The following is a 23,377-nucleotide window of genomic DNA, read 5'->3' as shown; positions in this document are numbered from 1 at the left end:
CTGCTAAACGCAACAGCTTCCAGTGACGCAAAAATCGTCATTTGGCGTAACTGGAAGCTCCCTTTCAGACTTAGAAATACAAAGATTTCCCATCTCAGGGGAAAATGAGGGTGGGATGCACGACCATTCAAAAATACTACCAGGTTTCTAATGATACAAAGCTTAATGCAAATGGATGAAGTATCCCTTTAATTAGCAACGTATACCGTGTTGTTCCACTGTTTGCTGAAAGGAAAGCATTGAGGTGTCCCTGAAGCCTTAAAAGTAGTGACACATCTTGATGTTCTGTGCAGTGATGACACAGTTTAATTGGTGCTGAAGGGCAATCTTTATGGCTATATTTAAATCTACTGGTCAACAGAGCAAATTGTACTTTAGATCTTGGCATCCAATCATTTTTCTGAATCCACAGAGGCAACATGCATTGTTCACTTTTCACCTAAACCAGACTAAGAATTTATCTTAAAAAACGTTTTACATTTCATCAAGGCATTGATGGTGTAAGAGACTAGAACAGCAAGAACTAAACTTCTAAAATACTGAATACACCCATCTATTTAAGACCCTGTAAGGTCATAAAGTGTAGTTTTGAAACAATGAAAAGGCAAAAGTCAGTGTAATATCCAGTTTGTGGGGGCCGTGACTCAACAAAGGACAGAGAGACAGGATTACACAGCTACATAAACAATGTTGAAAGTATATACAGCAAAGCACAGGAGGTTTAGGTAAAGCTGTGCAGTGGTTTATATAAACATCATTGGACTCTTTTTATGGCTGTAAGCACACATTAAGACACAAAAACACTGAGATGTGGAAAGGCTCTGACTGCCTGCCACTCCTTTTTTTCATTATGAGGGGTAATGAGAAAGTCAGATCCCATTATTAAAGAATTCCTTTTTACACATTGTATAATATTATAATGGAATTGCGGCATGTATTAAGTCCTCAGCAGAACAAAGTGTGTGCGGACAACTACAAAATATTGGTACAATTACTGCTGTCAGCTGAAGAATGAAAAATGACTTATTTTCTATGTCAATTATTTCACCTGACCTCTTCTGTTTGAAAGCAGTGTTTAAATATTCAGATTGACAATCCCATCAATGTGTCGCACAATAAGAGTGGTGCAAAAATACATTAATAATAATAATGGCTACATGGAATTCACAGCAACAAAAATCCAGCCAAGTGAACCGAAGGAAGAGTGTAATGACTGGAAATTGCAACCAATGGTCATCCTGATTAGATGTACAGTAATGAACTAACAAAGGCGAATTGGAAGTTTCCAAAAGCAACGTTGTTCAAAAATTCAGATTAAGTTATATAGTAAACATATTTTCTTTCTCCATGTTTTTTAGTGGAGGTTTAACCATAGAGTAGATTCAATTCACTTATTTCTCATATTGAGTGTTTTGAGAAGCTATACTGGCACCCATTGGCTACACATTGGCCATGACTTCCTTTTCTGTTTGTTGTTTTTGTCTACAGTCTGAGAGTTGACTCTCAAACTGTTAAAGCAGCTTTTTGTGTTCTGCTGCCATTAGCAGGAGCCACCTGACAGAGGACCTGAAACAATTATTATTATTATTGGTTATTAACTGCCATTTACTATTGTTAAGATAAATTGTTTTTACCCTTAAAATTCCAATAAAATGTCTGTCACATAGAAAGGTTTCAACGGTGTGGTTTTAATATTAAAGCAATACATCCCTGAAGGTTGACATTTTGCATGAGATATTATATCAATATATTTATATACTGAGTCAATCTTAAAGGTCACATATTATGCATAATACACTACAATGTTTTTCTAAAAATAATATGTGTCCCTAGCTTGTCTACAAATCCCCCAGTTATGAGAAAAGTCCACCCTCTTCGTCTTCTGCCTGCTCCACTTTTCAGAAAATGTGTGCTCAAACAGGCTGTTTGGAGATTTGGACAGACATTCAGTTCTTTGCGCTCCCAGCTGCATCGTCATTTTTGGTTATTTGAAGTTTATCAAAACTGTGAAACGTCTGCCTTAATCTACTCTCCAACATATCCCTAAACTGTGAGAAATCGAGGCTTTGACTCGGACCTAGTGAAGGTAATCGACGCGAATACAGGCGAATGTCAAATATGAAACTATCTTCACCCCGGTACCTGCAATTCCTCCCTTCTGATTGGTCAATTGATCATTCTACAAGCTCTCACATCTCATTCTACAAGCTCTCACATCACATTCTACAAGCTCTCACATCTCATTCTACAAGCTCTCACATCACATTCTACAAGCTCTCACATCTCATTCTACAAGCTCTCACATGTCATTCTACAAGCTCTCACATCTCATTCTACAAGCTCACATCTCATTCTACAAGCTCTCACATTTTGCAACATATCTACCTTCATAGTTAAAATGCATGATAAAATACAGGACCAGAGTGGATTTTTGGCAAAAAAAATATTTTGTTGGTTTGTACTGGTTGAAAAGGAGGATAATACAGTATGTGACCTTTAAATGCCAGGTTGGTACATCCGACGTTTCTACTTGGTGTGGAAAGAATATCTTTCATGATAATGTAGACCAGTAGCTTAAACTGAACATCCTGTTTAAAATCAGTACAATAACGTACACTGACCAAATTAATATTGAGTAAATGTGCTCAGCTTCAAGGTAAACATTGACTTGAGTTCTTAAAAAGTTGGTTTAATATTTTATAATGTAGTGGAAACTTGGGGAAAAGCGTCATATTGGTGAAGTTATGCCAACAACATCCATCATTCAACACGCAAGACTTGAGGGGTTCAATCAATCAATCAATCAATCAATTATTTGTTGTGTGTATAGCACCAAATTCTAACAATAGTTTTCTCAGGAAACTTAACAAAAAGAGCAGGTTTGGACCATGTTCTTTATTTAATTATTTAGAGAGACCCAATATTAATCCACCCTGAGAAAGCACTTGGCAACAGTTGCAGAGAAAAACTTTCTTTAACAAGCTCAAACCTCGAGCAGAAACAAACTCATTAGTAAGCAGCCATCTGCCCGACTGGATGCACGGTTCACTGTTAAGAGATTATGGGGGGCGGTAAACTTTTAACCACATTAAATTTATTTGAGGAATATAAGGCAAGTCAGGGAGTTAAAAAGGTGCTCTAAGAGTTTGACACATCCACATTACTCTGACTAAAACCATGTTGAATTACTTTCATTTTAAACATTCAGTGTCTTCTATTATTTTTCCCTATTGTCTGGGTGCACTGACTACTGTTTTCTGAGGAAACGGAGATGCATACACCACATAACCAAAGTAATTATCTCTAGACGCAACATTTTAATCAGTGTTTGTAAGGGGTAGGTCATTTTCCAGAGGGCTAGGAAGAAAGAAAAGGTCTGGTTACTTAAGGAAACCATACGATTGCATGTCACGTACACCGGCAATACCATCCGTCTGCCTATGAGAAGGTATGCAAGAGTGGGACTGGAATAACAATAACTACAATAGAGCAACTGTGAGCAAAACAAAAAGCCTTTTTGAGCTTTCTTCTTGTGTCTTTCTTTCCTGAGCGCTTTTGAGAAATGTGCGGTCAGGTTATGAAACATTTATCTTGGCTGAGGTTCCTCTCCAGACTGCTGGAGGACAGAGTTGTATTAATTGCAAACAACAATCAGACAGTATCTGTAATGTCAGTGAATGATTATAGACTGAGATAAATTGAAAGAAAGTTACAAGATTTTTATATTAATATATTCAGTATTTCCAAAAGTTTCTTTCTCCTATAATTTTAAAGATGATTTCATAGGGGGGAAAGACTCAACATAAAAAAGGACAGAAAATAAATAATTGCTGCATCAACCATACTTTAGCCAAACACTGCAGTCTCAAAAACGGGTTCAGTGCAGAACCAGATGTACATTTTCATCAGGTTTTTTCAGTCAATATACTATGAAATCGTATGGGGTTTTACATTTTCGTGTAACTGCATCTTCAGAGACCCTTTGATGTGTCTTACTTGGATTAGCCTCAGAAAGTGAATAAATATGGACCATTCACTTAGAGCAGATCAGACCTCAAAGGGAGGATGCCTTATCTCACCGCTTTCATAATTGCTGCACTACAAAGATCAGTAAACCAATAACACACAAAGAAAAGAGTCAGGGGTGTGTACAGAGGGGTGGCATGGGCCCCCCTTCAAATCTGATTGGCCAATAATCGTAAGTTAGCCTGGTTACAAGAGTTTACATGCAATCTTCTAAGTACATAAAATGTTGACTTTTCCCTTCTTTGTTTTTGAGTCTTTAAGGAATCAAGCTAATAAGATTTATATGTTGCCAAGTTGTGTCACTTACAAGTCATTAGTCGGGATAGAAAGGGTAAAGCAAGTTAAATTAATTTCCACAAACGTCATGCCACCCCAAAATAAGTCAGTGCCTCAGGTGGGCCACCCCAGTTAAAGTCAGGACACGCCCCTGTAAAAAGTTATTACATTTAACTCGTTCTCTAACTACTGGTGGTATTGTGCTAAGGTTCTGATTGTAAAAGAACTTGAAGAAACCATGAAAACTTATCACAGTTCTTGTTAGGACGAGACCACTATTGCTCACACTCAGCTAAACGATACGTGGGACATTAAGGAGAAGGAAATTTAAAAAATCTAAGTAATCACCGCTAACTAACCAACAAGCTAACCACAGAGTTGGATGAGGACACTGACTCCACTCTCATATCTGTGTGTTAAATTTGCACGTGCAGTTAGCAGCTGGTTTGCGTGGCTTAGCTCAAAGCCAGGGAGATGCGAAAAGACAGCTTATCTCTAACTTACACTATCACTCAACTGGCACATCCAAAGTATAGAAATTAACAAAAAATGTTAACAAGAAAAGAAGTGGGAGTTAAGGGATACATTTTTTCTAAACAGGGCCAGCAGCCTAAGTGACAGGGATCAATCAGTTGAGCACATTGCCAGTTGTAAAACACAACTCAGACATATGATAGCGATTCAAAGACTTCTTTGATAATCGAACACAGAGAATCTAATTTACCGTAAAACTTCAAATTAAAAGTCCAACTCATTATCTCCCTCTTTTTTTTTTTTTTTTTTTACTAACTTTGCGTCGTTGTTCGTCTTGACAAATAATAGCAAGTCTCAGTAAGAGGCCCTATTCAAATCAGACTTCAAATAGTTTGTTGATCAAATGTAAGAAAAAAAAAGGCATCAAGACACAAAAAATAAAGATGAATTTCAATATCTGTTTAAGAAAGACAGAATAATGCTGGTATGCGTGCCAGTGTGAGACAGCAAGTTAAAGAGCAGCTGGAGATATGTGCCTCCTGCCTGATGATCCGTATAAGACTAAAGACATTTAAACCTCACGAGGGACTGGGACGACTGCTGCTTAGCAGAATTGTAACTCTTCAACGTGCTTTAAAAAAAACTAAATCCATTCTGATATGTTTACACAACTCCATTGTCCAGCACAGCACTCAGTGATTAAATTAACAGAGGTCTCTCCCTCTCTCCTCCAAAGTGCAGCCGGTTGGCATAATTGCACTGTGGACTTATTGATTCGTATTTTAATTTGAATTGATTTTGTAAATGGTTGAACTGTCTTGTTTTTATGGTGTACATTTAAAATGTTGTAATCTGTCCAATCTTTGCTGTGAACAAATGTTTGAAAACGGTAAATGGCCCATCTCGTATTATCACCTTCCTAAATAAAGGCAGTTCATTGATTGTACTTAATAAAAGCCTGGGCTATTAATTGAAGTTTTATGATGTGCACATTTTGATAAAGGGACACAATTTACTTGTAAAATGGTTTAAGAAAGTAAAGAAAGGAAACAGGTTCTGTAAAGCTCATTTTGATTTTGCAACCTTTATTTTGAGACAGAATACCAAAGAAATCTCATAAATCTGTAACGACTAGAGAACCAAAATGTTACCCAGCTGCTCTAACGCTAAAGGACATGGTGCTGTCTGTTTCTGCATAGAGAAAGTGGATTTTTATTTCTGCTGGAGTTTAAGCAGCACATTATTCTTATGCATTGGTATGTTTTCTTAAAGCAATCATCTGCATTCATTTCGACGGTTGATAGTTAAAACCTTGCTTATGATGAACCTTTCAGAACAGCCAATGGTTCATTGCAGTTGATCTGCAGCCTTGCTGTTACATTTGAATCACTAAGTTTCTGTGCATATTCAAAGCAATGTAAATTTTCTTGCAACATAACAGGAGCGTAGTGTGGATGTGGGATGCTGCTGGTAGAATATCTCTGTAGATGTGAGATGCTGCTGGTAGAATATCTCTGTAGATGTGAGATGCTGCTGGTAGAATATCTCTGGAAGAGGGTAACATAATTCCATTTGTGTCTTCAAATTGGACGAGGCAAATGTCCACAGGTGTTTTTTTCTTGTTAGAAGATACCAATATTAACCAGGTCAGAGAAGTGCAAGCAATTGGCTGAGATAAGTGTTCTATGTGGCAAAGGTTTTTTTGTTCAAGAGCAGAATGTGAAGTGCCTCCATTCACTCCCATTTCTACAATACAAAAGCCAACCTACACCAAACTGGCCCATGGAAACATGTCTGTGTAATTTAAAGGCTATTTCATATCAATTTTGCAGCATGGGAGAAGGTTGAAGAAAAGGAGAGGTTTTTTTTATTTTTTTTATTGCTAACGAAAATGTCAACTGGATTGAAGGGATTTTCTTGGTCCCTCGTTGGCAAGAAGCTTACAGGAGGAGAAATGTGTGAAAGGCAGAAAATACCTCAGTGGCACATGTGGAGGGCTGCCTGTGAGCAGGATGTCACACCTGAAAAACACACCCTGTGAATCCTGTACAATACAGTATGCACATACTACAATACTGTGAAAACACTTTCACACGTGCACAAAACCCTGCAGAAATCCTGAAGTTTAGGGACGAGCTGCATGTGTAAATGTTCATCTGAATTTATCCAGAGTTTCTCCTGCAGCCCCCTTCTATTTTTTAAATTAGGGAGCTGATGTGACAAAAAAAAAAACAGCAGGATCTATTTCTCCTTGAGCAAGTGTGTGTGTGTGTGTGTGTGTGTGTGTGTGTGTGTGTGTGTGTGTGTGTGTGTGTGTGTGTGTGTGTGTGTGTGTGTGTGTGTGTGTGTGTGTGTGTGTGTGTGAGGTGGTGACATTTTAGTAAGTCTCTAAAGACTCTTCAACTGGTCCGAAATGCTGCTGCTCGTGTAGTGACTAGCACAGGGAAAAGGGACCACATTACTCATGTATGAACTTCTCTGCACTGGCTCTCTATAAAATCTAGAATAGAACTTGGTCATGTTTAAATGAAGTAAACAAGGCCCTTCTTGTGCTTTAATACTCTTTAGAATGATACATAAAGAGAGGAACATGTGTCTTTAGTGAATGTTGTGCAAATAGGTCTTAGCCAACATGTATGTATAAAAAAGGCCAAATGTCCTTGACTCCAAAAACCACATAACTCCGGTATCGAAAAACATGTTGTTATTATGTTATTTATCTGTTGTGGGTTAAATAAGTTTTCCAGATAAACTACTTGAATAGGATAAGACAAATGCAACCACCAATTAAGTATTTTCTTACATTCTGATGATTTTCAATGCACCGATGTGTTCCTTTACTGTACCATTATATAATCACGGTCTAGTCTTGTGTCCTCTTTTGCCTCTTTTGAAATCTCTTTGAATACATTTGGACTTTAATAGTTCTCGTGTTTCTGTACTATTTTAACCCTTCACACTTTGTGTCGCTGTATATGTGTAGTAATATGAGATTTACTTGAGTTTTGCTTATGCACCTGAAAGAATGTCCAAAGAAATATGCACATTAAAGCACAACCGAGGATAAGATTGAATCTGTGACACTTTGTCATGCAGTGAAGAATTGGAGTTATTTGTATTCAACTGGAATTGTGATTTTGATTTGTCAGAGATTTAACGACAAACACAGAGCGACCTCCTAACATTAGTAACTCACTCCCACCTGAACTGAAAGAGAGAGAGAGGTGTTGACTGAGATCACTTCAGAAACCATGCACACAATTACTCGACAGCGCCCTGATTATACTTCTAAATAAAGCTGATTTAAAAAACGTATAACCAAGGTCACCTCGTTCTGTTTTCTCTGCCTGTATTTTTCTGCTCCTTTGACAATCGTCGTCAGCTGTATGTTTCATAAAGTCACCCACACAAAACAACTCCCATTGAAAAAAAAGTTTCACTCGTCATTCCTATCCCACAACAGGTGAGCCTTGAGGAGGGTCATAAAGTCAATAATCTATGAAGGTGTTATTGACTTGTGCTGAAGTCAAAGTAGTAGTAGGAGTGTAGTGATGGTAAATGGACAACTCAAAGTGCTTTTTACACTGCATGTCACACCCATTCACACACTGATGGTAGTAGTTGCTATGTAGTATCATCCTTCAGAAGTAACTAATCCCATTCATACACCGCGACCGAAGCAGCGGGAGCAATTCGGGGTTAAGTGTCTTGCCCAAGGACACATCGGACATGTTGCCCAGCTGGGGATTGAACCCTTGACACTCTACCAACTGAGCTACAGCTGTGTACTTAATACTAGAAGTAGTATTAATGGAAAGCCTTCAAAGACAGCTCAAAGTATTATACTAAGTACTACTGATGTTGTACAAAGAAACACTATTTAAAGGGCTGAATGTTTGGTGAAAGGAAAAAAAAAAAAAGAAGAAGCTGAAGTTCATATACTTTGCTATAAGAATCTCCTTCAGCACAGTATATTACTTATAAATGTAAATGAGCTGTGGGAAATGAATGGGAGGAGACGAGGGAAACATATTAGTTTGATGCTGATTTGCTTTTGGAAGAAAAAAAAAACGTAATGGAACTCACATGCTAATGAGCTTTTTAATAGACAAAATGGATATTGAGTTAAATTCTAACCAACCAAAACAGTCTTGGGGCTAGAGTACCAGATTTATGTCTCTTCATTATAATCCAGTAAATGACTCCCCATTAGTTAGCTTGAAGCAAGAATGAGTCCCTCAAACCATATTTTAATGTGCGACAAAGCGAACATCCCTCAGCAGGCTGCATGCCTGAACACCACTGAGTGATTAAAAAGAGAGAAACGGAGTTGATCATTTTGCACTTAATGCTTCTGCAAAAGTGTTCCTCACACTTTAATGACTGCAAAGCCTGGGAATTTAGTTGAATTTGAACCTACCCTGTCTCACAGAAATAATATAAATACATCTAAAGTCAATAAGTTCTGTGAACACTGTATAGCTGAGAAGAAGGGGGTAGTTATACACACATCATGTAGGTGCAGGGAAGTGTAAAAACAGCACTCAACATTCAAAATGTCTTCTTCACTTGAAGAATAGATATGAATGGACAAAGCTTATGTGACGTCACCCATATGTTATGACAGGGGACTCTGGAGGCTTATCGGCAGAAGCTGCCATGCTGGAAATGATGTCTCAACCTAACTTTCAGTCAACCTAACGACAGGCTGAGAGCTGGAGCTGAGGCAGGGTTTTAAGCCTCTTGACGAACCGTTACATCACACCCACACTGTCAATCATGTCAGCTACGCGTCTAACTATGGATAACACGTGTCGTTAACAAAATCAAAACGGAGCCGTTTTAAAAAAATTAACCCCACATACAGAGGACAACAACTAATCAGATCCAGGAAAAAAATTAGAAGTGAGTGCTGCACTGGGTCAAAAAACAAAATAAAAATCAGGTGCTCTTCAGGAACAGGGGACAATAGTCGAATAGCAAATAAGAAAGTTTGACTGTCCTGATTGGAAAATAAAAAATGAAGTGTGGAGAGGCAGTCTAAAGCTGAAAGTCCGAGGCACTCTGATAACATCCTTTATTTAACAGGGATCGTCAACGCGTTTCGACTCTACTGAGTCTTCGTCAGGACATAATTGATAAAGGTGAGACAGGTGCTTAAATAGGGTGTCATGGTCACATGATACATTTCAAACATCTGATTAAGATGTAAACAAACACAGCGACTCATATATTATGACACAAAAATATTTCAGAACTTGTTTAAGTACTGTAGAGTGCCATTTAGACCCATTTAGTTCTTTATACCAGACTGTAAACATGTTAATTTATGCTGTAAAAAATGGCTTTTTCAACTGTGGTGTGTATGTGACTTCACGGGCTCCTGCAGCCAGCCTCAAGTGGACACTCGACGAACTGCAGCATTTTGCACTCCCGCGTAGGCTTCATTTTTCAAGACTGGAGGTTGCCGCTTGGTCGAAAGTTGTTGTGATTGTGATGGAATAAAAACTTTTGGTGGCATTTGAGCAAGTGTGTGGGCATATCTTCTTCAACGCTGTAAAGCTGCTCATCTTTTTCAAAAGTCAACATGCAAAAAGGTTCAACACAAGTCTTGATGTTGAAAGACAGGATGAGGGATAATAGCGTATAGATGGATGAACCCACTGAGAATAATAAATCCAAGATGGAGTTTTATGTAAGTGTCTTCATCGCCCTCATAGGCCCATTATAAATACACATCTTCTATAGCTAATAGGTGTGACTGTTTATATAAAGCTCTGATTGTAAAGATTTAACTTTCTTTCTTCTTTTCTTTAAATAACTGAATACTGAAATATGTAATATATATACTGTAGGCCCGCCTCATTGAATTTTAAATGTAAGGCCTTATTCATGTACAGCTCAAAATTCAATTTTATCCCATACAGGCCTCATATTTTTTCTCAATGCTTCCCTGCTGCATACAATAGTTTCGAATTATATCATTTACTCAATCAGCGTGGTGGACTTGGTGAAGAGATATAAGCGAAGAGATGGACGAACCCACTGAGAATAATGAATCCAAGATGGAGTTTATGTAAATGTCTTCATCGCCCTTATAGACCAATTATGAATACAATCCATAGAGAACAGATGTGACTTTTTGTCTAAAGCTCTGATTGTGCAGATTTAAATAATAAAAATATATAACGATTATAACCTGCACACACATCGCACCATCCCACTTTAATTCACTGGTGTGTCTCTCCACAGCCACTTATAATATTGTATCTTTGGCACTATTGTGTGAGTTTAATTCAGTTGACTCGACCAAACTTTAGATACGCTCTGAGGCTTTCTGTCATTAGCAAACTGAAACCACTGCTTTTAAAGCCTTTTTGATGCGTTCAGTCACACTGCTTTTAGGTGACAGGATTGCTTAGTGATCGAAAGTGCTCTTTGCAACCAGTAGTAAGAATCAATTACAAGCGCAAATTGGTGAACCAACAACTGGGGGGGGGGGGGGCAGAAACCTGTATAAGAGCATGGCATACATACTAAGTGTTTCAGCAGGAGCCCTTTCCACACTCACAGGAGGTTATGGGACGACTAAAGCCCCAATACTTGGGTTTAGAACTCACTCCCTAAAGAAGGCAGCTGTCTGTCTGTCTGTTGTTTTCAAGTGTGGCTTTGTGGACAACCCTTGAAAAATAAAGCTGTACCAATTCTCATCCCACTTTTTGCCCAGTCTAGTTTACAAAAGTGACTTATTTTCTGGAGGTTAGCATGACACTCACTTCATTTGCAGAAAAAAAAACTGACAAATCACATTTTGTAGAAGTAATCAATTTCAATCCTTACACCTGCACACCTAAAGGGACATCCACACACAGCGTAGTTTGTCTTCAGGTAAAAAGCACCATGGTGAATTGACGGTTATTACAACACAAGTCGAACTCAGACTGTCTTTAAGAGTCATATGGCAGACTTATGACATGGCCATTATTGTTAGTGCACTTCAGTTGCCTCAGGCTCGAGCTGAAAATAGAAGACCTTTGGCTCGCTGCTCGTGGCAACATGATTCACTCACAACAATGAATTGGTGATTTCTTGTAAGAAGTTGTAACAAGTCAAAGTAAGATGGAACTTTTTATTGATTACCACTGTCTCAAAGATCTTCGATTAAATGTATCTTTGAAAAGATCTTGAGGAAGGATCAAACTCATCAAAGGCTATTTTTGACCCTTTGGTAAATTCAATAGTCGTTAGCTCTTTGTTGTTCCTATACTGCAGTAAGTTTGCAATAGACAAGTGACGAGAGACTGTTGCCTAGAATACAGGCATGACAGGACTAGTGCTACATGATTTGGTGAAATTGTGTGATCGTGATTATGATGGATAAAATTGTGATTTGTGATTACCACCTATAGACCATGTTGCCAGTTCTCCAGTTTTCCTTCCTTTGACCGCCTTTGGTGAGTAGGCCTACTTAGTGCAGACCAGGAGTAGCTCACAAGAGCTGCAGTTTTGGAGATGCTCTGACCAAGTCTTCAATCCATCACAATTTGTGTGAAACTAGCAACAGATGTGACAACAGATGGAAACTAGCACTTCTGCTATAATCTGTAATTGTTACAGCTGTTCATTAATATGCACTGTCCCTAACAAATAATAATGCCCAACACTTGTGTTCACTTGCTGCTTAACATATCCCTCCCTCTAACAGGTGCCATTTCAAAGAGATTATCAACGTTATTCACTTCACCTGCCAGTGGTCCTAATTTTATGGGTGAATCCTGTGTAGTCAAACAAACACAGTGAGAAAAAAAAGAGGCTTCACAGCCGAGTGTAATTGGTTGAAAGAAGAAAACAAAGACTCCCTTTTCATGTAAGAAATGTAATCTCCTGAAAGGGAAATTTTATATAAAGAAACTCTTCCAACCCATTATTTAAAAAAGTGGATACAAATTATTTGACCATGCTAGCATGGCTTTAATCATTACAATTTTGGTCAGCCAATCCAAAACCGGTCTTGACTAAAACGTCTCCAACACTATTTATTTCCAAACGATGGTAGAGACTATCCTGGTCCTCAGAGGACCAGACAAATTGCTGTTGATAATTTCCTGTCTTTTCCTCGAATGACTATTGCAAGGCACATTTTTTGATTTACTTCCCATGTGAAATATATCTGAAGTCGTAAACATTACACTTGGTAGAGATATCAGTCCCAGAGTCCCAACACAAAACTCTCAACCCGCATCAAATCCACCACCAAGAAATACCACTGTGTAGCACATAAATCATCGGCACAACAAAAAGCAGAACTATAACAGTGAAACAGTTGGATAAACACTGAATTCTCTCATACACTCTGAAATGAAAAAAAGGCGAGGTGAAGCGATACCGTTTTAGGAAACTGTGAAGCATGCTTAAACAGAAAATGTTGACCCTGTTTTTATAGGCTGTGATCTTGCATCATCTAACTTGCTTCTTGTGCGGGTTTAGAAATCTCAGCAGTTTCATACAGTGCTATCAATCTTGTTATTCTGTAGCAACTTGTGAACTGTGGCCAGGAATACATATCTTCACACAACAACTTTCAACATAAAGTGTATCAGCCAGTAATACAAATCCTTTCCATCCACAACCAGACCTTGGGATCAATTTATGTATTTATTTTTAATCACTAAAGAGGAATAGCTACGTTTTTGCAGCTTGCTGTGAGCAGTCTCCACCTGTCAGTTCACACACATGCAGATTGATTTTATATTGGAGGTTGTGATATAGACTTTGGATTAAAGCTGGTTTATGTTTGACTGCAATATTTGTCTCACGGTCAAATAAGTAAAAACAAATATTCTGTCCATATTGGCATGTATAGACCAGAATATGATTAAAAACACTTAATTCTACATTTATTTCATGTGATATTTTATTTCGTATTGATTGTACTTAAATCACAGCATCTGCTCTGCCTCTAGTTTTCCCTCGAGCTTCCCAGTGTCTCTTGTTCTCCCCTGTTTCCCGCTGTGTCAGACCTGTGTATCTGTGTTTTTTGTCACTGGCAGTGTGTGTTCTGGTTACCGGCTCACTCAATAACTCCTGTTCAGTTACACCTGCCGTTTCTCAAGCTCATCACTCTGCAGCAATTTCCAATAGCTCATCTCCAGATTGCCGTTGCATCTGCATTCGTGTACACTCCCGCTCCAGGGCCATCCATATCCACTTAGAAAACCGTATACATGTTTTTGCAATTTGGAGTCCTTCAAGTTCTTCATGAAACTTGTTTTTTATTCCCATCTCCCTTGTGCTTCAGTATTATTAACTCCCCATCGTGTCCTTCTTCCCGTCTGCTCCCTCCCCTGCTTGCTAACCGCACGAGATGTGTTTTCTCATTTTGATTTATTCCTGGATTTAGCAGTAAACAGTCGCACTGCATAGTCGTATCATGACTGCGTCCTGACTCCTGAGACACAAAAGGCCTTGGCGTCAGATACAAAGCACGGACAACACCTAATACTAAGAGACACCGCTGTTTCCGAAGAGTATGCCTGCCTGGATGAATGAACAAACTGTTGATGTAGGCAAAGTGACAGCCACAAAGGTTGTGTTCTTCGAAATGTTCAATGTGCTGTGTGTCCACCAGCTTCACACACACAAACAGATAAAAGGAGTGTTTATCACGTTCACTGCAATATGCCTCTAAATCTTTATCCACTGAAAGCAACCAACGACTCTTATTGTGAAGCTTGAAATTGTGCTAATGACCTTAATATTCCTTTTCCTTTTATCTCTGTAAGTAGCAGAGTAATCCTGTTGTAGTGAGAAGAATGACTATCTTTGTTGTAGATTTACAGCTGCGAGTTCACGACTTGAAAAGGTAGATTTAATAAAAATGAAATATAAGTCCCAGAGATGCTCTGAGTAATTACCTCTTTATGTTTTATCTGCTCCAAAAATATTTTGTTTTCACAGCATTTTGTATCAGCGGGATGCAATTAATTCAGTGTGGTGGTGGTCTGGGATCACACATCAGACAAGAAATGTTTTTACCACAGGAGCAAAATCAATAGAGACAGAAGCTTAAAACAAGCTTAGAGCCACCAGCCTCTCAGTGGCAGACAATTACAGATTATTCCTGGTTCTCTGATTTCTAGTTCAAAGATCATCGTGTTCACAGATACTAATTGTGATGCCCCAGGTCATACTGGTAATGAATGTTGTACTGTCTCCTCTTAAGCATGCTTACCTTCCGTTTAGCCCGGAGCTGTCCGTGATAGTTATCGGATGAGTCTCCTGGGATCTCCCCTCCCCACAGAGTCACCCCCACGATGGTGTAAGTGATGCCCATCACCACTAGGGGCAGCACGTAGACCAGAACTGTCACTATGATATGATACCTAGAAAGAGAAAAAAAAAAGTGTGATTTTAATGTTTTATTCTACAACCAACCAAGTGGCTGCTTAAGATATTTACGGCCTGATTCACAAAAAGATTGTGCATCAGCTTTTGTGCCCACTAAACCTGTATAAGTGAGTCTAATTCACAAAACACACACAAAGGGTTAAATGCACCCCTAACTGCCTTGTGGATCAGTGCTGTTTGCCTGTGCTGTTTTTTCTTTGAGTTTATCAACGTTATTCACTTCACCTGCCAGTGGTCCTAATTTTACGGGTGAATGCTGTGTAGTCGAACATGTGAGCTTTACAGTGAGAAAAAAAAGAGGCTTCACAGCTGAGTGTAATTGGTTGACAGAAGAAAACAAAGACTCCCTTTTCATGTAAGAAACGTAATCTCCTGAAAGGGAAATTTCACATAAAGAAACCCTTCCATTCCATTATTTAAAAAAGTGGATGCAAATTATTTGACCATGCTAGCATCATGGCTTTAATCATTACAATTTTGGTCAGCCAATCCAAAACCGGTCTTGACTAAAACGTCTCCAACACTATTTATTTCCAAACAATGGTAGAGACTATCCTGGTCCTCAGAGGACCAGACAAATTGCTGTTGATAAAACCCTGACTTTTCCTCGAATGACCATTGCAGGCACATTTTTTGATTTACTACCCATGTGAAATATATCTGAAGTCATAAACATTACGCTTGGTAGAGATATATATCAGTCCCAGAGAGTAAACCCTGAAGACCTTGGTGATCTCTTGACAGTTCCTATAACTCCTACTTCCTATAACCTTTTCCAATGAGAGCCTGTGAACACAAAACTCTCAACCTGCATCAAATCCACCCCCAAGAAATACCACTGTGTAGCACATAAATCATCGGCACAACAAAAAGCAGAAATATAACAGTGGAACAGTTGGATAAACACTGAATTCTCTCATACACTCTGAAATGAAAAAAAAGGCGAGGTGAAGCGATACCGTTTTAGGAAACTGTGAAGCATGCTTAAACAGAAAATATTGACCCTGCTTCCTTTTCTCTTTCTCAAAAAAGTCTAATTCACAAAACACACACAAAGGGTTAAATGCACCCCTAACTGCCTTGTGGATCAGTGCTGTTTGCCTGTGCTGTTTTTTCTTTGAGTTTTCCTTGCTTGCTCCATTCAGAGAGGAGGCTTTGTTTCAATTCTCGCCTCACAATAAACTTGAGAAGGTGTCCCTTCCCTTGTAGCTCGCCGTCTTCATGTGGACCAAATTGAGCTGCGTCAACATGACAGCACAGGCCATCACAGAGTAAACGTGCAGATGGCTTCTCTCCACATAAACAGAAGCAACTTGCACAGAGCAGGACAACTTTTTGGGTCCGTTTGCGCCTGAATATCATCAGCACTATATGGTTTCTGAATTAGACCTTGAGATGGAGCAGACAGCGGGAGAAAATGATGCACCATTTTTGGGCCTTTTAGCGGCCGCGAGCCATTCTACTACAAGCTCTTAGAGTGTAAACACCAATTTTTACATACAACTAAGTGAGACTGTCTTTCCGAGGAATGGCATAGTAGTTTATTCCGACAAATGCCCCAAAACAATATAGAATTCAGCGATAAGGCTTCCAGCATGGATAGTTAACACGCAGTACAGGATTGAGAGGAGGATGTCGGGTGTCAGGTTCAAGCAGAGCAGCAAAGTCCCAGTAGAGGGGAGGTCGGGGTGGATGAATGATATTAAAGTTATTAAAATAACAAAGTTATTTTCAGAGGATATACTTGATTTCTATTATATTTAAGTGTGAAAAATCGCATATTAAACCTTTAAAATAGCAATAATGAGGCACTGTTATCCTTACAGACAGGAAAAGAATAGGACCCTTTAGTCCTCCATCCATTACAAGCACATATCGTTTTAGAAAGTAGCCTCAGTAGGAACATCCTGGATAATAATTTTTTAGAATAGTTTTCATGTTGCTGCAGTATTAGCCTTTGCTCCATTTATCCCGTTAATCAAACTTTGACTCTCTGGCTTCTAATTTCTGGAGTGATGTCGTTTTTTTACATCACAGTCTTTAGCTAATCAGAACTTAACGTGGATTGAATGTCTGCCTCTAGAGCACTATCCTATTCCCTCATTGTATTCCTTAAATCTGCCCTGGAGAGTCCACTTCTGGCCACATTTAGTCTGAATGGCTTTTTAAAATATATGTCTCACTGACTGAACGACTACAGTTCCTCAGGTATGTTCAGTCAGAGTCAGGATTGGCTTTACTGGCCAGTTGTGTTTGTGCGCACAAGGAATATGACTCCGGTTAACTTTGCACTATAGGTACAAATATTAAAGGTCACTTATTATGCAAAATAAACTTAATAATTCCATCCTCTTCATCCATTGCCTGCTCCACTTTTCAGAAAATGTGTGCTCAAACAGGCCGTTTAACGTATCATGACATCACAAAGGGCAGTAACCCCTCCCCCAGGGGGGTGACACTCCAACAGCTAGGTGTTATTCGCCCTCTGAGTCTGATTTCTCACCCATAACTGAACTGAACTGAAAACAATAGGGCATGGTGCAAGAAAGCCTGAGCCTCCCAAGCCCTTCTAGAGGGGCATGGCCAGGCACAGCTCATTTGCATTTAAAGGTATAGACACAGAAACAGCCTGTTCTGAGCTGGTGGCTGGCACACTGCAGTAGTGTTAGGCATCCGAGGAGAAAGTACAATTTAAGAGCAATTCACTCGCTCTTGAGTTATCACTCTTGAGTTTATTTTCACGACACACTGGATCCCATAGCACCCTTTCTACTCTTTCAAATTGAACAACATGGTCCCGCTGATCCGATAAGATTTGACTCAGCTACCCCGTCTGGTTTCAAACGACATCAAACTCTTTTTCTCAAATAAGTTACAAAATGTTTCTTCTCACATGAAGGAATCGTCTGCCATGCGGGGCCAGGCGACGTAGCAGAGGGTCCTGCGGGGCAGCGTTCGGATGGTGGAGAAGTAGCAGAGAGGGAAGGCCAGAACCACGGCCAGACTCCAGATACACACGATGACTCCCGTGGTGGCCTTCGCCGACAGACGAGGCTTCAGGGGATGGATGATGGCCATGTACCTGCAGGTCAGAGGTGAGCAGGTTACAAAGACATAGTTGTGTTTTAAAACCTTGACAGCATATTTCATTACTGAGTGATGTGTTGATTCTGAACTTACTCAACCAGGAACTCTCTTGCAATGCATGAAGGTTTTCCAAAAGAGAAATTGAACTTGATGTGTTTTTAGTTTGAGTTTTTCACTTTAATGAAGTTTTCCCCTGAACTTTTACTCCCACAGGATAAGGCATTAGAGTGAATATGTCTTGAGAGTTGTTCAACAATGCTGAGAGTAATTTAGCCTTCTTGAGCGGATGAATAAAAAGCGTTGGAAGAGGTGTTATTAAATAGTGAAGGAAGGGAATAATTGAAGAAGGGTATGGAAAGCAGAGGAACCCGTATGATTTAGAGAGAGACCTTACCTTTAAAAGCACGAGTGATTTCTAACTTTCTCATCAAACTTTCTCATCAAACTTTTTTTATTTTCCTTAAGTGATATTAAACTTCATTTCTTCTGCAAGTCAGTCTGTAAGAGTCCAATTATACTGCAGTGTTTGATTTTCAAGGGACATGATGGATGACTCACTTTAAAACGCTCGCTGTGATGAGATCTTGTTTGAACCGAACAGAGAACCACTCAGAAGTGGCAGGACATTAACCTGCTGAACATGAACTCAGCACAGGATGCCACATGATTTTCAATTGCTTGTAACAGAAGGCTTCGAGTCGCTAATTCTATCTTCATGAGATAGTAAAGAACGGGGGCCCCTGTCCGTCCAATTCAGGGACTGAAACTCTCTTGAGGAACAAAGATGCCCCGGTCTATTCACCCGTAAATTACTTGGCATTTATTGTGAGTGTGTCCTGCGGTTTTTTAAGTGAACAGCGGGTTAGACGTTCAATCAGGTTTGTGCCACAGCAGTCTGGAGATATTTGGGATCTCATGACCTCGTGCAAGGGTGGCGGATCTAACAGACTGAACAATAAGCATGATGAAACGGCAGGAACACTTGACTAATGTTAATAGGATTACACATCAAAGAACATCCACAGAGGCGTCGACATCGCCTGGACAAGATCACAGCACAACATGAATAAATCATTACATGTTTTGTAATTCAACCTTGGAGCCTGTTGTGCCTTAAGCTGCACAAACTTTTTTTGTTTTTGGACAGCATATCTTTTTGAAGCCATGTCTTTATCACGGCCTGTCTGGTGTTTAACAAGTAAGAGATGACATGAGATGAGACTCCCTGCTGCAGAAGTCAAACATTATGCAAACAGATGAATGTGAAGTGTTGACTTAATTTCTTAAGAGGAGAGGAGTACGCTGAATGTTTCAGCTTAAGTCCACCCTGTCTTCAGAAAGTCGAAAATACTTAAAGGACAGGTTCCCTTAACGTTACACCTACAACAGAAGCTGCAATGGTACCCAGCCATGCAGAAAGGTCTGCTACTACAAAGTCCAGGTTTTCAAGAATACACCTCTGAAATGTCTGATTCACCATTCTAACATTACTCTTTTTAAAGAAACAAACTGCAGCACACTGCACAAGTCTCTGTCAGCATTTCTAGAGACAATTTTGCCTCCTGAGAGAGGTTCCAATAGACATCAAATATGAATTATCCAGAGAAACAAGAGCATTTTCTCTGGGAAGACGGTCTGTTATTATGCCAGATTTTAAAGAAGTAATCTTTCAACGCTATTGGCACAAAGGGACAATTCCATTAACCTATAAGTATACAGATAGAGGCACAAATCTCAGAAATGGACTTCTGAAACAAAACTGAGAATAGATTGAATTGGAAAACAGCACTTGTAACTCTGCTGGAGGTGCTTCTACCGCTCCGGTTCTCCCTTCACAGAACATTAAAATGTATATATGTGCACATCACTTCAGGTGAGGAACTAATAATGTGGCAGCATTCTTCACGGTACGAGCTTTCAACACTAGAAAATAAAGGCTGTGAGGAATGGGAAGGAAAAGTCACCAGCCTGATTATCATAAAGGGGCTTTTAAAGCTTTGCCAGTTACCTTTCACACAGCAACCTGCGTTTATTTAGCTGCAGTGCCTGAGGAAACACGCCTGGCAGCACAAAGAGCGAGCAGGAAGGACAAACTCACAGAGGATCACGAACTGTGGCCTTGTGCCATTTCAAGACATCAGAACGGAGGCATATTAGGGTTAGGAAAAGCGTGACCCGAGGTTACATCTGCATCAAGTAGGTCGAGCCAATGTTCTCTTTCTCAGAACACAGATGACACAGAGTCAAATGGATGCTGCAAAACCAAGTGTACACATGCATGGAAAAAGCTGTGGAGGAGATTTAAAGAGTAAAAAAGAGCAGGGACTCAGGAAAGAGGATAACTGGAGGAGGAAAACACCTTGCACAGTATCACATCACATATATGATGGATGTGTGTGCATGCTGAGTCTGCAGGCTCTCTGTTTTCATTATGTTCAGTCTGTGACTGGCCCCCTCATCAGTCTAATCCCTTTATTCCAACATTAGGACGTTGGACGGTCCACTGATCGGTATCAAAGCCCGGCTGATAGTGATGACTGCATCATCACATTACTGGAAAAGCACAGAAGCGAGCGTGAGGAGAAAGACAGAAGAGAAAAGAAAGAAGCAGGTGTTAAGCAGCAGAAGAAAGAAATTATGTGATCACATGTGGCAAAATGAAGAGTCAAGAGTGCGTTAAGGCAATGAGAAAGGAGGAGTGGTGTGTGTGTGTGTGTGTGTGTGTGTGTGTCTCTGGGGTGTTGTCACACAAATAATCAGTCGCTGCAGAGAAGACTGTTAAAAAAAACAGCCCCTTCTATTTTGATTTTAATGACAGTGAAAATTAAAAATAGACGTGTTGTGTGTGTGAGACGGCAGTCACCCTGCCGGGAAACTGTGGGACTTTCCTGTATAATAATGCACGTCACTAACAAGTGATTAGCCTCTCCTCCTCTGAGTGCAAAAATAAATGTATCTCAGCAGGGGGCAACTAAAGCCTAATGAGATAATGTAAGAACAAAGCCCACATGATCACTTCCATCTACATCAAACTGATGTGGACTGCGTACAAGTCATTTTCAGAGCTGCTCCATCGTGAGGTTTTATTGCCAATCCACTCCAAATGGCGAGTAGTTCTTCTTCAAAGCACCCGCGAGGAACTTCCAATTTCATGTGCTGTCGATATTGCTGCCCTCAGAGGACAAAGCTCATCTTTTCCTTTACATTTTAAAAGTAGAAATCCCTAACTGAAGATCCTGCTGTGTTTTAACAGTTCCAATGTGTCACTCGCTGTAAATCTTTATTATCTGGTTTGTGTCCTTTTAATCACATTGTCTGACACCTACCCTGCTGATGAAAAAAAAAATTGCTACAGTATATAGATATCATAATATCTATATCTTGTTTGCTTATGTAGATCTAAAAGAAGAATAACTCTTAATTTCAGTCTGTTTCATAGCAAGTTTAAATTCCTTACAGGAACTTTAAGCAGTACAACACACTGATTTGAGTTATTGTATTGAGGCTGTGTTTCGTTTTGGTTTGAAGACAAAAAATGATTTCCACCCACAGACAAAACAACTGGAACCACTTGATATACTAGTGTTTGGAAGACAGGATTTTTACCAGTAAAGATTGAAATATCAATGTTAACATCGGATACTTAATTACTGCTTTGATTGTATAGCTGCCTTGACAGTTCCTGCCATAATTACATTTATAAATCAGGGGCCCTAACACAATGTCTCCATTTTCTTCAGTACTCAAATAAGGTTGTTTCACATTCATACAAATACAAGCAAGATTCCCTCATATAGTCATTGCACTTTTAATAAAGGAAAATGTTCTTTACCCACATATATCTACTATATAGGCTAACTGATAACCTGCACAGAAAGGGGACTGGGGGGTGAGTGGGGAGGATTTACTAGCATTGTTCTGGCAACATTTCATAAGCCCACCTGTCCACAGCTATCGCAGTCATGGAGTAGATGCTCGCAAACACCGATGTCACGGGGAAGAAGTTGTGGAATTTGCAGTACGCCTCCCCGAAGTACCACTCCCCATGTGCGGCGTAGATAAAGTTTATCAAAGTATTAAACGCCGCCATGGACGCGTCCGAAAACGCCAGGTTCAGGAGAAAGAAGTTCGTCACAGTCCTCATGCGCTTATGAGCGAGGATGATCCATATCACGATGAGGTTTCCAAACACCGCCACGGCCAGCACCACGCTGTAGGCGACGGACCAGAGAGCCACGCGCCACGGCGGCTGCACAAACTGGTTGGTGTAGTTTCCCGGTATGTTGGATCCGTTTTGTGGAGCTGCCATCCTCTTCTCCTTATCTCCCAAAACGTGAAAAGATTTGGCAGTTTTAACGAATCGGGTCTATCTACTGAGCAACAAAGCTGTAATTATAGGAGAGGCTGTGCGTATTGTGCACCATAGCGCGCGACTTAAACACAACACCATCCCTCAAAAAGACGCATTTCCTTTACAGATTCCTGCAGGTTAATCCTACAATCACACCACAATAAGAAGAAACACAGTCAAACACAAGCTGAATCTGTGCATGGAACAAGTATCCTCAGCGCCTGTTGAATGTGGGTGTGAGCGTTCAAGCCTCTCCTCTCAGGCAGGTCTCCGTGCGCACTCAGTGACGCGCAAGTGGCCCACATGGTGGAAAAAAAAAAGATTGATGGATAGTTGTGGCTGCTGTTTTACACTGCATAGACAACAGGACGGGGCAGGCTGTGTCTCCCCTCGGTATGTAATTAGTCAGCATTGCGTGTCGTTATCTTCAAATGATCTCCTGTACAGCAGGAGATGGAGTAGTAAACAGGATATTGAAATGTTACAATGGCGCACTTCTTTTCAGCCCTTAGATGTGCAGTCAACAGTTGACACAGTTCACTGCCCTCTACTTTTGTTCAGTTTTCCGCCACTCAAATGTCTTGTTACCCACTGCTTTTTTTTTGCTTTTTTTTTTAAGGTCTCTCTGCCTTAATGCTTCTATTTTTAAGGTTCTAAATTACCCTCACTCTGCAGTGGAGAGAATAGAAATGTACAATGCTGTGTGCTGTGACTCTCCCCTTTCCTGTCACATCAGCATTCACAACTATCAGGCTG

The 23,377-nt window shown here is 39.9% G+C and overlaps 1 protein-coding gene across 1 annotated transcript in view; it reads right to left on the bottom strand.

Annotated features, from left to right (window-relative positions):
* tacr3a (tachykinin receptor 3a) overlaps positions 1–23,133 on the bottom strand; it is a 31,953-nt gene extending 8,820 nt beyond the window's left edge. The window contains exons 1-3 of the mRNA XM_061059375.1: positions 22,212–23,133; positions 18,077–18,265; positions 15,008–15,158 (exon numbers count right to left, since the gene is read on the bottom strand). Coding sequence (XP_060915358.1) covers positions 15,008–15,158; positions 18,077–18,265; positions 22,212–22,579 — 708 coding nt within the window. The 5' untranslated portion in view covers positions 22,580–23,133. The remainder of the gene's footprint in view (positions 1–15,007; positions 15,159–18,076; positions 18,266–22,211) is intronic.
* Between the last annotated feature and the right edge of the window lie 244 nt (positions 23,134–23,377).

This window comes from Labrus mixtus, chromosome 2, assembly GCF_963584025.1.
Source record: "Labrus mixtus chromosome 2, fLabMix1.1, whole genome shotgun sequence".
NCBI lineage: Eukaryota > Metazoa > Chordata > Actinopteri > Labriformes > Labridae > Labrus > Labrus mixtus.
Note: the sequence above shows the minus strand (reverse complement) of the source record. Positions and strands in the feature narration are given on the sequence as shown.